Below are 14,048 nucleotides of genomic sequence, written 5' to 3' on the forward strand. Positions count from 1 at the left end.
TTGTAGTCAACGGTGACAAGATAGTCAGTTCCAGTGAGTATTACAAAAACAGAAAAAATCTCAGCAGGTCTGTGGAGAGAGGATAGAGCCAATATCTCAAGTGTGGATGGGCCTTTATCAGAGTGCCAGTGAGTGGGGAGGTCTGCTCCAAGCTTCATCCATGGTGTGTCTGGAGTATCATGAAAGGCTCTTTAGCTTGCTTAGCTTGATGTTGTTATAATTCAGGTCAGAAACTCCAAAGTGTTTTATGAAGTCATATGTTTTGCACTTTGAATATAATTAGGGGGAGCATGAGATATTTCTCTTTAGGTATGACTCAATTGACCTACTAAGGAGCTTTTATCAAACATATTTTATTTAAGCATACATTTAACATATATAGAAAGAAAATTAGCAATAATTTTTACCAATTGCAAACAAAAAAACCCATGATATTGTATTAGCCTTAACAGCTAACCACCGTTCCAACCAAACAAATCCCAGAAATAAAACCATTATCAGAGGTTTAACACAGCAAAATACCAATGCTCACGTGATGCTGGAACTTAGTCCTTTGGGTGGAGAATTGAAACTCTGACTTCCCAGCCTTGTAACCTCTAGCAGCCCTCTGGAGAGGCACACCAACTAACCTAAAGACAGAACAGCTTCCCAAAACACCAGGCAGAGAAATAGAGAGACTCCAAGCAAGTCAAACATTAATTCAGGAAGGCCAAGAACCTTGCTTCCAGTTAACAGCAGAATTTCCAAAACCAGGGGAGAGAGAGAGGAAAACACTTCTTTTCAATCTGATTTTCTACCCCCTTCTAAACTAAAACTGAAAATAAATCCCTGAATTCTTCTGCTGAGGAGCCACCTGATTTTGACTCGTCAATCAATCTTCCCCCTCACAATGCAGGGTCATAAAAGATCCTAGAGTAAAAATAAACAAAACCCCATTCAAACCATTGAAGCAGCAATAAAAGGAGTCTCCAGACATCCCTGACAACAATAAAAAAAACTGAAGTTGCGATAGCTGCAGAGAACATGATTTAAAAAAAATTCTTAAAGGTACACTCGCATCACAATGTTCATTGTGCACTTCACTATTTGACACACTTTTTAATCTCACCGTTTATGTTGGGCCAGTGAAACACTTCACTTGTTTTCCTTAGACTCATCTGAATTCCTTGATGGTTGACAGGGATATTTTGCAGCGTTCCTTTTCTCATCTCATTAGACTCTAGCTCCTTTTTACAAGATGCCACCTTGGGTAATCATTTCACCCTTGCATGCCCAATACTCTCTCATAACAATAGGTGTGCCCTTGTTTCAGGCCATCAATTCATCACTGCTTCCTGCAGCACTTGGGGAGTTGCATCTCACTGTGCTGTTTGCTCTGAACAAGAACCTGTCTCTTAGATTCAGTGTCTCTGCTGGGGTGATGACCATGTCATGCTGTTGTTCCTCCTTGCATCTGGAAGCTTTCACATTCTGTATTATCATCAGCAATTATCTTCAAAGGGATTGCGGCTCTTGATAGCATGTCAATGATTACATCGGCTTCCCTGCTTGTTCTTCACTTCCAAGTTGCGTCGTTTGTAGACACTTTGAAGCAGATAGCGGTTTGAGAAGATAGAGCCTTGAAGTTCCAATAGAGGGGCAACTGAATCGACTGCCTCACCACTCGAATATTCTTACCTTAAAATCCAGGTGATCCTATCTCATCTGACTTTTCTTTTAAGGTTTAAGATTTATTTTGTTAGTCACAAGTCAACTTACATTCACAATGCAATGAAGTTACTGTGAAAATTTCCCAGTCACCACACACTCTGACGCCTGATCGGATACACAGAGGGAGAACTTAGCATGGTCAATGCGCCTAACCAGCATATCTCGAGACTGTGGGAGGAAACTGGAGCAGCTGGACGAAACCCACACAGACACGGGCAGAATGTGCAAACTCCACACAGACAGTGACCCAAGCCGGGAATCAAGCCCAGGTCCACGGAACTGTGAGGCAGCAGTGCTAATCACTGTCTGACTCAGGCCGGGAGAGATCTGGGTTGTGCAATGCATCAAGGGCTGTAGAGTTACAGATAAGGAAGTTACGCCTCTCCTGTACTGCACTCAATCCATTTTAACTTTAATGCACTGAGGTGGCCTTTAAAAAAATGGCAGCCTGACTTTTAAATAATGAAGTTGCTGGCAGGGAGGGCTCAGATGTCGTGGGACCCAACCCCTCAAGATTCCTGCACTCTGTTCCTGACAATATGGTGGAGAAAACATAAGAACAAAATAGGAGCAGGAGTAGGCCATCTAGCCCTTCGAGCCTGCCCCGCCATTCAATAAGATCATGGCTGATCTGAAGTGGATCAGTTCCACTTTCCCACCTTCTCCCCATAACCCTTAATCCCCTTGCCTACCAAAAACCTATCAACCCGCGTCTTAAATATATTTAGCGAGGCAGCCTCCACCACTTCAACGGGCAGAGAATTCCAGAGATTCACCACCCTTTGAGTGAAGAAGTTCCTCCTCAACTCCGTTCTAAACTGCTCCCCCCCTTATCTTGAGGCTGTGCCCCCTAGTCCTACTGTCCTTTCTGAGCAGGAAGAGTCTCTCCACCTCTATTCTATCCATCCCATTCATCATCTTATACGTCTCAATGAGATCTCCCCTCATTCTTCTAAACTCTAACGAGTACAAGCCTAGTTTATTCAGCCTCTCCTCATAGCTCAACCCCCTCAACTCCGGTATCAGCCTAGTAAACCTCCTCTGCACTCCCTCCAAGGCCAAAACATCCTTGCGTAAGTACGGCGCCCAAAACTGCACACAGTACTCCAGCTGCAGCCTCACCAATGCCCTATACAGCTGCAGCAAGACCTCCCTACTTTTATATTCAATCCCCCTCGCTATGATGGCCAGCATCCCATTCGCCTTCCTGACCACCTGCTGCACCTGCAGGCTGGGTTTTTGCGACTCATGCACAAGGACCCCGAGGTCCCTCTGCACCGTCGCATGCTGCAGTTTTTTGCCATGTAAGTAATAGTCCTTCCAACCATTATTCCTACCAAAGTGGACAACCTCACACTTGCCAACATTAAATTCCATTTGCCAGTTCCTGGCCCATTCGCCCAGCCTATCTAGATCCCTCTGCAGACTCTCCACACCCTCCGCGCAATTTGCCGTTCCACCAATCTTGGTGTCATCAGCAGATTTTGACACCATACACTCGGTTCCCTCCTCCAGATCATCTATATAAATGGTAAATAGCTGAGGCCCCAGCACCGACCCCTGGGGCACTCCACTAGTCACCAACCGCCAATCTGAATAGTACCCATTGACCCCCACTCTCTGCCTCCTATTTGACAGCCAATCCTCTATCCACGCTAACACCCTACCCCCAACTCCATGCCCCCTGACCTTCTGGAATAACCTCGTGTGTGGCACCTTATCAAACGCCTTCTGAAAATCAAGAAACACCTACCGGCTCTCCTCTATCCACCGCCCTAGACACATCGTCATAGAATTCCAATAAATTCATCAGACACGACTTCCCCTTAACGAAACCGTGCTGCGTCTGCTCTATCAAACAATTCTCCTCAAGATGCCTTGCTATTTTCTCCTTGATTAAGGATTCAAGCCTTTTACCTACAACAGACATTAAACTAACCGGCCTATAATTCCCTGCCTTTTGCCTGCTACCGTTCCCTGTCAGCTGACACACTGTGAACAGAAGGTCAAATGCTGCCCAAAGAGTGACATCAGATGTCATATGATTCTGGCTAGCCTATGAATCTATTCCACAAAGGCACTTCTTCCAACAGATTCTCGCATATAAATCCCTGGTGGCAAAAGCAGTTCTCAAGCTAGGAATTCTGCAGTGAATAACTCACCCTCGATTCTCCAAAGCCTCACCTCACCCAGAAGGCAGAAGAATGATGGAATAGTCTTTGCTTGTCTGGATGGGTGTGGCAGAACTCGACTGAGGACCATGCAGCCCACTTGATTGGCACCCCACTCATCAACTTAAACATCTACTGCCTTCACCTGTATCGCATAGTAACAGGAACGTGCACCATTTACAACTCGCATTGCAACATATCATCACACAACAAACATGGTCTCAGGCACACATTAAATATAGACACTGGATGATGAAATTGACCATCTGTTGCTCAGTGGGTGCACAGACAGATCAGAGACATACAGGCCAGGTAAGTCCAAGTCCCAAGCCTCAGGAGGTGTGCAGAGGAACCAAGTTGATCGCAGAATATCTAAGCCATACCAGAAAAATCCACCACGCTCCCTGTTCTCAATCTCAGAGCCAATTGTGAAGGTTACATGAGGTGATGGCCTAGTGGTATTATCACTAAACTATTAATCCAGAAACTCAGCTAATGTTCTGTGGACCAGGGTTCGAATCCCACCATGACAGAAGGCAGAATTTGAATTCAGTAAATAAATCTGGAATTCAGAATCTACCATGAAACCATTGCTGATTGTCGGAAAAGCGTATCTGGTTCACTAATGTCCTTCAGGTAAATAGGGGAGCTATAAAATATATGGCAGAACCATCAGGAGCATAAACATACAGAGAGAAGTAGAAGTCCACAGATCCTTAAAAGTGGCAGCACAGGTGCAAAAGGTGGTGAGGAAAGCATGTGGCATGCTTGCCTTCATCGGCATCGAGTATAAAAGTTAGCAAATTCTGTTTCAGTCATATAAAATGTTGATTAGACCACATTTGGAATACTGTGTCCATTCTGGTCACCATGCTCCCAGAAGGACATGGACGCTTTGGAGGAAGAACAGAAAAGGTTGACGAGGATGTTGCCTGGTATGGAGGGTATTAGCCATGAGGAGAGATTTAATAAACTGGGATTGTTCTCCCTGGAAAGTTGGAGGTTAAGGAATGACCTGATAGAAGTTGATAAAATTATCATGACTATAGATAGGGTGAACAGTTGGAAGCTTTTTCCCAGGGCAGAAATGGTAATTACAAGGGGGCACAAGTTCAAGATAAGGGGGGAAAGGTTCAGTGGAGATGTGCAGGAGAAGTTTTTTACACAGAGAGTGGTGGGGGCCTGGAATGCACTGCCAAGTGAGGTGGTTGAGGCAGAGACATTAGCGACATTTAAGACTGATTTGGATAGACACATCAACAGGCGGGGAAAAGAGTGATATAAGCGGTTGATCTAGATAGGACAACATGATCGGCACAGGCTTGGAGGGCTGAAGGGCCTTTTCTTGTGCTGTACTGTTCTTTAAAATCTGTCATCCTTATCTGGTGTGGCCTACACGTGATTCCAAATCCGCAAAGTGGTTGACTCTCAACCGCCCTCTGAAGTGGCCTACCAACCCATTCAGTTCAAGGCCAACTAGGGATGGGCAATAAATGCTGGCCCAGCCAGTGACACCCATGTCCCACAAATGAATAAAAAAAATTACACGTTGGGTGAGCATTGGGCAAGTGGCTGAGCTGAGAGGATCTCCCAGGAATAGAACAGTATGCAGAGGCTGAGAACACTAACAGGTCGGAGAGAACTGCGAACAAGGATTGTGTAAGGTGTAATTGGGGAAATACGTCAATAGATATACAGTCTGTACAGACAGCAAATGTGAAATGTGAAAACACGAATCTTACGAAAAAAAACAGTGGCGTTAGTATAATTAGCCAGGTGATGATCATTTGGGATTGAATATTAATGCACTGCGGAGTGGTGAAACTTGGATTCTCTGATATGATTCGCAATCCATGGCTCACAAGAAGAACACCGAGGCTGTAAGACATGCCACACGGTAGCCAGGGGATTCAACTGGGAGAGCAAACAGGGAAAAGATAATCTACTGTTAAACCACAGCTGCAGGAGCTGAACATCAATAACAGATTACCAACTAAAACAAGTCAGCGGATTGGTGCAGACCAGAATAGGTTATTGACCAGAACAGGTCAGCAGACAGGTATAGACCAGAACAAGTTACTGACCAGAACAGGTCAGCAGACAGGTCACTGACCAGAACAGGTCAGCGGATTGGTACAGATCAGAAAAGGTTACTCACCAGGTACAGACCAGAACAGGTAACTGACCAGAAAAGACTACAAACTGAAAAAGATCACCAACCAGCATCGATCAACATACAGACTAGACTAGGGTATAGACAAGAACTGGACGCAGACTGGACCAAAATACAGACCAGCATATATCAAAATTCAGGGGACTGATGAGAACAGATTCCAGAACTGCACAGAAAAGAATAACATCCAGAGCTGAACACAGCAGACCCCGTGAGGAACTGACCTCTCTGCCTCTGCAGCTGGGGAACCTTGAATTTGGGGAACATATTTTTATTCAAAATGATGCACTTGTGGTTGCTTGAGGTGGTCTCACTGGGCTGTAAGATTATTCTACATTAAGATCTGTCACATCCTAGACACAAGAGGGACTAAAACAAGCCTTACATACTTGGTGGCTATTCTATCCAGGGTACAGGTGCTGGTGACTCCTGTAAATGGTTTGAATATGTTGATATTGTCCAAAATCTAATTACACAGGGGTGTAACAACATCCCCCCCCCCAACACCACACCGGCGCTCCCACCACTCCCCCCCACACACACACACACACACACACAGATCTGAACTTCACATTGTGTCTGTGACATGTGTGGTTCTACAAAAGCAGTAAAAAGTCTGACAACACCAGGTTTTAGTAAAAACTTGATGTCTGTGTCGATATGTGCAATCTTCTTGGAGATCCTCTCCACTTGGATCCGGCAGTTGTCAGACTTTTTACTGTGTTTACGCCAGTCCAACGCCGGCATACCCACATCATGTCTACAAAAGCAGACAGGGTATCGAGAGGCCCGAGGTGATTTGATTGAGCTACTTTACTTCCCAACAAGGGGACACAGAGAAACTGTCAAAGCACTTAATTAGCTTAATGTCATATCTGCCCTGGAGGACATGGGGTAAACTGCACCACTTTCTCCATCATTTTTTATAGTCTGACTTGTCTTTTTTTTGGCATTAATTTATTTGAGACAATTTCTAACTGTGAAGCTGACATCCTGCATTTTTCTGAGCTTCCAGTTGAGGAACCTGGATCTCAAGGATACTTCTTGGCAGTCTTGTTTTGAAGACTGACTACTCAAGTTATTGCTTTGTCCCATTTGTGGCCTGTATTGCTGGCTTGTTCTCGAGTAGCAACGCACGAGTAGATGACGTACTTCAGTAGGATGTTAAGGCCTTAGAGAGGGAGCAGTGGAGATTTACTTCAACAGTAAGGGAGGTCATGTGGGATAACAGCTATGTGGAGAGATGAAACGTGCTGAGTTTGCTGCCTTTAGAGCACAGACGTATAGAGAGACGTAATGGAGGTGGCTGAAATTATAAAGCATAGAGTAGATTTGGCAAAATAACTTCTATCGTCAAAAGGGTTGGTAAGCAGTGGACACAGGATAATTGTCCAAACAATGAGATGGAAGATGAGGAGGTTTTGTTTTTCAGTGCAGCAAGTTAAAATCTTGAATTTATTTTTATCATTTAATTCATTCACTAATTGCCCTCTAACTGAGGGTCAAACACATTCCTGTGAATCTGGAGTCACATTTGGCCAGACCAGGTAAGGACGGCAGATTTCCTTCCCTGAAGGATTTTAGTGAACCAGATGTGTTTTTTTTCAACAATGCTCACCAATTAGATATTTAATTGCAGATTTTTGTCAAATTCAAAATTGACAATCTGCTGTGGTGGGATTCGAAAGTGAGTCCCCAGAGAATTACCCTGGGTCTCTGGGATTAAAAATACAGGAACAATACCAGCACCATCCCCACCCCGTGGATGCACCAACTGAAAGGATGGTAGATGCAGATTCAACAGTAACTTTCAGAAAGGCACTGAAGACATGTGTGAAAAGGAAAAAAGAATGCGGAGCTACGGGGAAAACAGCAGGAAAGTATTACTAACGGGAAAAACCTTTCAAAGTGTTAGCACGGGATAGATGGGCCAAAACATCTCCTCCTGTGCTTGCTGATTAGTGGTAGTTCTAAGAGGCCACATTCTAACATTCTCAAAATGAAGGTGTATCACCCTGATGAATTGACCTAAGGTAATTGGCCCTTCACAATACCGGTTGTGATTTCCACAGCCTGTTCATCATCTGAGATCAATATGGACATTTACTGCCTGCCACCTACCACTTAGTCTTTTTAAACCTGTTGGAATTCACTTTAAACACATCTAAACATAGCACAATCACAACATCAGCTCCCCAGAGACAGAAATGATTCAAAATACTAAATTGTGACAGCAAGAAAAAAAGCATTTCTCGGGGTGGATTTAGCGATTTAATTGTGAACTGTGCCTCCTAAATCACTCCACTGAGATTACCTGACTCAAGCTGAAATTTCACCTGACCTTTGTGAACATGACAGCTCGGATTTAGCGAGAATTCCCTATCCCTTTGTTAGTGAATAATGACTTTGTCACAGGTGCAAATCCAGTCCTACACGCATAGTAAAATGCCAATATTTGTTTTGGAACCAATTACAACAACAAACCATTCAGCAAATCTGTCAAACCTTTTGTTATCTGAATCAAGCGCGGTTGTTACAATTAAGGAGTGGAAACTTTCTTCGGGGGATTAAGGTTGACAGAGCGACAATCCCCACAGCTCACGTACTCTGTGTCTGCCACAGCTCAGAGTACGTGGCCCTCACCTGAATGGTCATCTGACCAGGGTGGCGACACACCTATTGTAGAAAACACACAATTTTCATTCCGACAATGGTTGCCCTCGATTGCACCTTGCCCTGTTCTCCCCGAAAAGGGACATTCCTCATCTACCCCAACTGGTATTTCACACATTTGGTGAGCATTTGTGTGTTGCCATACTAAACGTAATAATGCATGGAGATGTTACAGTCTTAGATAGACCTTGGCCCGATGCAGGTATGGAGATGTGGAAGCGATAAGATTAGTTTACTCACTCTCTGTCAATCACTAGACAGGTCACTGTTTCAGCTGCAATGACATTGGCGGTCCTCACATCCTCTCTGAAAAAGAAAACAGAAAGTACCATGTAAACTGAGATCGTAGGTTCCATTAGACTTCCTGGCACCTAGGACAATATGGGATAGCTTTACATTTCATACAATCGTAGAACTCCTATGATGCAGAAGGCCGTCTGGCGCATCGAGTCTGCATTGACAACAATCCAACCAGGTCCTATCCCTCTAACCCCACATATTTACCCTGCTATTCCCCTGAGGGGCAATTGAACATGGCCAATCCACCTAACTCGCATACCTTTGGAGTGTAGGAGGAAACCGGAGCACCAGGAGGAAACCCACGCAGACACGGGGAGAATGCGTAAACTCCGTACTGTCACCCAAGGCCGGAATGGAACCTGGGTCCCTGACGCTCTGAGGCAGCAGTGCTAACTATTTCTACAGCAGCAGGAAATCTGTTGGATATTGGATCTGCCACGTTATGTAAATTGTGATACAGAAAGAATATCGGGCTGTGTAACCAGAGGGACAGCAACATTACAGGGTCACACCCATAACTGTTGAATAGCTCCAAATGAGTGACAATAGCTGACGCACTGTTAACAACATCCAGTTCAGGAAGCTGTCAGTGAAAGCCCTGCAGCTATTCGTCTCCTTAAGCTAACATGAGGCCATTGCCCGCCTGATGGAAAGCAGACAAGCAAGCAGCTAAAATTGCCCTCGGATTTTACTGCCAGAGTTGCAGGACTCAGGCCACCAGAAGATGCCTGCCAAAGTCAACTCAAGTAACAGGGCATGGCAGTCAGCAAGCTGCCTCCGTCACTGCTGTGGATCAGGCCAGACGTAGTGACAGGGTACGAAAAATGAATGCGCAACGGTGGCACAGGTGATCATACACTGTGTATACTGTTCACTATTGTAAATGTATTTTGCATTTATCCCTCTCCCTCTGCACGTCTCAAGTGACCAATAAATAATCGATGTGATCCAAGGTCCCATTCATTCATTCAGGGATCCAATTTTTAAAAAATTCTTTCATGGGATGTGGACAACACAAACTAGGCTAGCATTTATTGCCCAAACCCAATTGCCCCTGAAAAGGTGGTGGTGAGCTGCCTTCATGACCCACTGCGGTCCATCTGGTGTAGATGGACCATAATGCTGTTAAGGGAGTAGTTTCAGGATTTTGACCTCTCACTGAACGAGTGACATTATCAATTACATTAATTCTGCAGCAGGTAGCATTTATTTACACATCGGAGACATGAATAAAGGCATTTATGATGTCCGAACAATACAACTGTGACCCTTGGATGTCAGGCAGACAATATTTGGCTTCAGAAGAATTGCTTATCAAGGTTAGTGATTACCCTGATGCTGCTGCACTGAAGTGTGTAGTTTGAGGATATGACAAGCAGTTAGCGAATGTTAGAATATTTTCACCTGATGCACCTGATGAATGGTTTATTTCATGACAAGTGAGCCTTTGCGAAAAGTGATATCCATCAACAAGCTTTCATGCCTCCCTGCTGCATGTTTTGCCTCTGTGTTTAAGGCTGAGCATTATTACATTCTTACTTCGCACTCGCTCCAATGTGTAACACCGAGTGATGGAATTGAGCCACGCTCGGTGAGATTAGGATTGTCTGCTGGAGAGGATGAGTATGTGCTGTCTCACCTGGGTGCTCATCCTCGTGCAGCCATCTATTTCCCTCTGAGGACCTTACCTGGCTCCCGAGAGGCTGCCTAGCTGAGCAATCCTTCCTGGAATCTTTCTATGAAGGCACGGTATGTAACTCCATATGGAATTCATTACACAACTGTGCACTAATTGACTGAAGGAGGCTAGAAAGGACTGGCCTCTGTGAGCTGTTGAGGACAGTCATGCTATAAAAGTGATGTTTAGACACATCCACTGAGTCCTCAACAGGATCTATCAAGGCAAGATGCTGCTAATGAGTCACTGGGCCACCTTCCTCCCGACTGCCAAGGCAATGCAGGAAATAGACTCGGCATGCATCCAACCAATGCAGGGTCAGGAACATTTGTCACTAAACTAATAGCCCTCCTGAGCATTCTCTGTGAGGACAACGTGAACATAATTTGCAGCTTTGTCGAGTAAAAGGTCACTGCATCCTGATGTCGATGGCGTATTGGGATCAGTATCAAGATGCAGCCTCTGTATTATTCACATGAGAACTGGCAATGGGAAGGCTGGTGCTGTCCAGATTTAGTTCTGGTTTCAGACGGTCAATGCTAACCATCAGAGTGTTTTTCCTTCGAACACCACCTTGTGAAGCCACAGTCATACTGGCATGAGTACATCCATGTACCAAACGGCATTTCAGCTGTTTGAAGGCAGCCAGGCTCACTGACTTGTTCAAGGGATTGAACAATGTGCTAAAGGGTGTGTGCTAGTGTAGCCCACATTCCACAGTGACCACATGTCCCCAAGGCCATGACACGCTCCGAGCATGGCCCCATCAATAGGGATGAAGGTGATTAATGTTGCTTCCGTGATTATTGTGAAGTTGATGATCTTTTGTGACATACAGACACTGGCAATGAAAGTCTGTTCTGCATCGAAGCCTGAAGTGTCAATTCTGAAAATTTCACCTCATTCTTCTTGAAATCTTGTAGCTGAGAGGTTGTCATGAGCATGTCATTGTATAGACACAATGCGGCAGACACCTTCATGTAGCTCACCTGAGTCCTCACCCTCATCAGACTCAGTCCCTTCAAAGGCCCCCTCATCTAAGGAGACTTGAAACTCCTCAATGTCTCCCTTTGACAATACATTCCCATATCCCTCGATCACTACTTGCTCACCATATTGTACATGACCATTACTTGCCAGAGAAGCCTTCCCTGCCCAAAACCAGGACCAAGAGTATGTGACTTCTAACTTGGCTTTTACGGCCAACTCTTCACTATCCCTTTCTACTGGGCCTTAGCCCCAAGACTGTTTCTTCAATATCCCCCTGACAGTGTGGACTCAGTCCCAGGGCAGTCTCTTCAATATCCCCCTGACAGTGTGGCCTCAGTCCCAGGACAGTCTCTTCAATATCCCCCTGACAGTGTGGCCTCAGTCCCAGGACAGTCTCTTCAATATCCCCCTGGCAGTGTGGCCTCAGTCCCAGGGCAGTCTCTTCAATATCCCCCTGGCAGTGTGGCCTCAGTCTCAGGACAGTCTCTTCAATATCCCCCTGACAGTGTGGCCTCAGTCCCAGGGCAGTCTCTTCAATATCCCCCTGGCAGTGTGGCCTCAGCCCCAGGACAGTCTCTTCAATATCCCCCTGACAGTGTGGCCTCAGTCCCAGGGCAGTCTCTTCAATATCCCCCTGACAGTGTGGCCTCAGTCCCAGGGCAGTCTCTTCAATATCCCCCTGACAGTGTGGCCTCAGTCCCAGGACAGTCTCTTCAATATCCCCCTGACAGTGTGGCCTCAGTCCCAGGGCAGTCTCTTCAATATCCCCCTGACAGTGTGGCCTCAGTCCCAGGACAGTCTCTTCAATATCCCCCTGACAGTGTGGCCTCAGTCCCAGGGCAGTCTCTTCAATATCCCCCTGACAGTGTGGCCTCAGTCCCAGGGCAGTCTCTTCAATATCCCCCTGACAGTGTGGCCTCAGTCCCAGGGCAGTCTCTTCAATATCCCCCTGACGGTGTGGCCTCAGTCCCAGGACAGTCTCTTCAATATCCCCCTGACAGTGTGGCCTCAGCCCCAGGGCAGTCTGTTCAATATCCCTCTGACAGTTGTCAATGCTGAAAACGTAGTGACTTATAGAAGACTTGTTAGAAACACAGTGTGATTTACATGTGTGTATTGTTTGATGTTGTTACAGTTCTCGTCTTTATGTGCTTGTGCGCTTTGCACTATATGGCAATAAAGATAACTAAATAAAAAACAGCATGGTGTCCTGCAATGCAGTGGTAGCACCCTTCCTTCTGGACCAGAAGCTCCAGGTTCAAGTCCAACATGAGGTCTTGTTGGAATAGAAAGTATGTTCTTAATCAGCTCAGGAATCCTTCCACCATTATTCCCCCAGAAGGGAAAAACAGTGTTGGTGTGAAGATACGCTAAAAGAAAAAAGATGCGGCTTCAGTCTCAGGACGGTCACTGACTCCTCCTTGGATATTCTATAACTCTTGTCCCAAGGCAGCCTTTCAAGACTCCCGTCTGTTCCTTGACCCCACTCACCCCTGTCCCATCTCCTTCTGCACTGTATGATTTGATGATATTCCCCCAAATCCTGCCTCTGTCTTCTCCCTCCCCTCTCCCTGTCTTCATCTCATCCGTCCCCTCTCATGTTCCACACCCCGCTCCACCTTGTCCTGCCTCTGGTCTCAACCCGGGTTCTGTGTGTTCAGCTCCTTTGCATTTCAAATTTGGGAAATACACCTTTGCCTATCTCTTCAACAGTTTCAGAAACGCTCAACAAATCATCGCTGCCTATTTATCACTTAACTGCATTGTGTGTGGCTGTACAAGACATTCCGTCCTCCAAGGATGTAGGCTTGTACAGCCTTTACCAAGAGAATGAACATACTTTTGACAAATCGTTTCTTTCAAGAGTTGCATAAACAATTGAGAGTGACGGGAGTCTGTTTAAAATGCATCATGACCGTCAAGCAGAGTCACGGCAAATGGAGACAAAACGTCAAGCATCTCTTTTTTGATGATGATAGTGTCCCTTTAAGGACACAGCTCTCCACACATCTCCGGTGCTTTTTGTGAAGGCAGAGGGGGGGGCAAGGGATTGATGTACTGGAAAATAATTCTCACTGATTTCCCGTCACCAGAGGTTCCAGTTGATATTAATGAAAGTGTGCAACTTTGTAAAAGGAGACCATCACTGGAATTCTATAATTTTGCCTACGGAGGAAGTGGAGTGGGCAAGGGGTGGACAATGGGAAGGTCTGTTGACCGCAAAGGGATTTTACAGTCTCGGGTCGAGCGAGGCTGTAAAATCCCACCCTGTTTTTGTCCCATTATAACATTGAGCAACAGGTTATAGATAATATCTCTCCCATAGTTAGGGTGAAATCACAGTTTGCAGTCC

The 14,048-nt window shown here is 45.5% G+C and overlaps 1 protein-coding gene across 5 annotated transcripts in view; it reads right to left on the minus strand.

Annotated features, from left to right (window-relative positions):
- prkg1b (protein kinase cGMP-dependent 1b) overlaps positions 1-14,048 on the minus strand; it is a 724,128-nt gene that overhangs the window by 108,202 nt on the left and 601,878 nt on the right. For all 5 annotated transcript variants that reach the window (XM_080205473.1, XM_080205469.1, XM_080205468.1 and 2 more), the window contains exon 8: positions 8,968-9,033. In XM_080205473.1, coding sequence (XP_080061599.1) covers positions 8,968-9,033 — 66 coding nt within the window. The remainder of the gene's footprint in view (positions 1-8,967; positions 9,034-14,048) is intronic.

Source organism: Carcharhinus amblyrhynchos, chromosome 17, assembly GCF_965287045.1.
Source record: "Carcharhinus amblyrhynchos chromosome 17, sCarAmb.v2.hapA, whole genome shotgun sequence".
NCBI classification, from domain to species: Eukaryota; Metazoa; Chordata; class Chondrichthyes; order Carcharhiniformes; family Carcharhinidae; genus Carcharhinus; species Carcharhinus amblyrhynchos.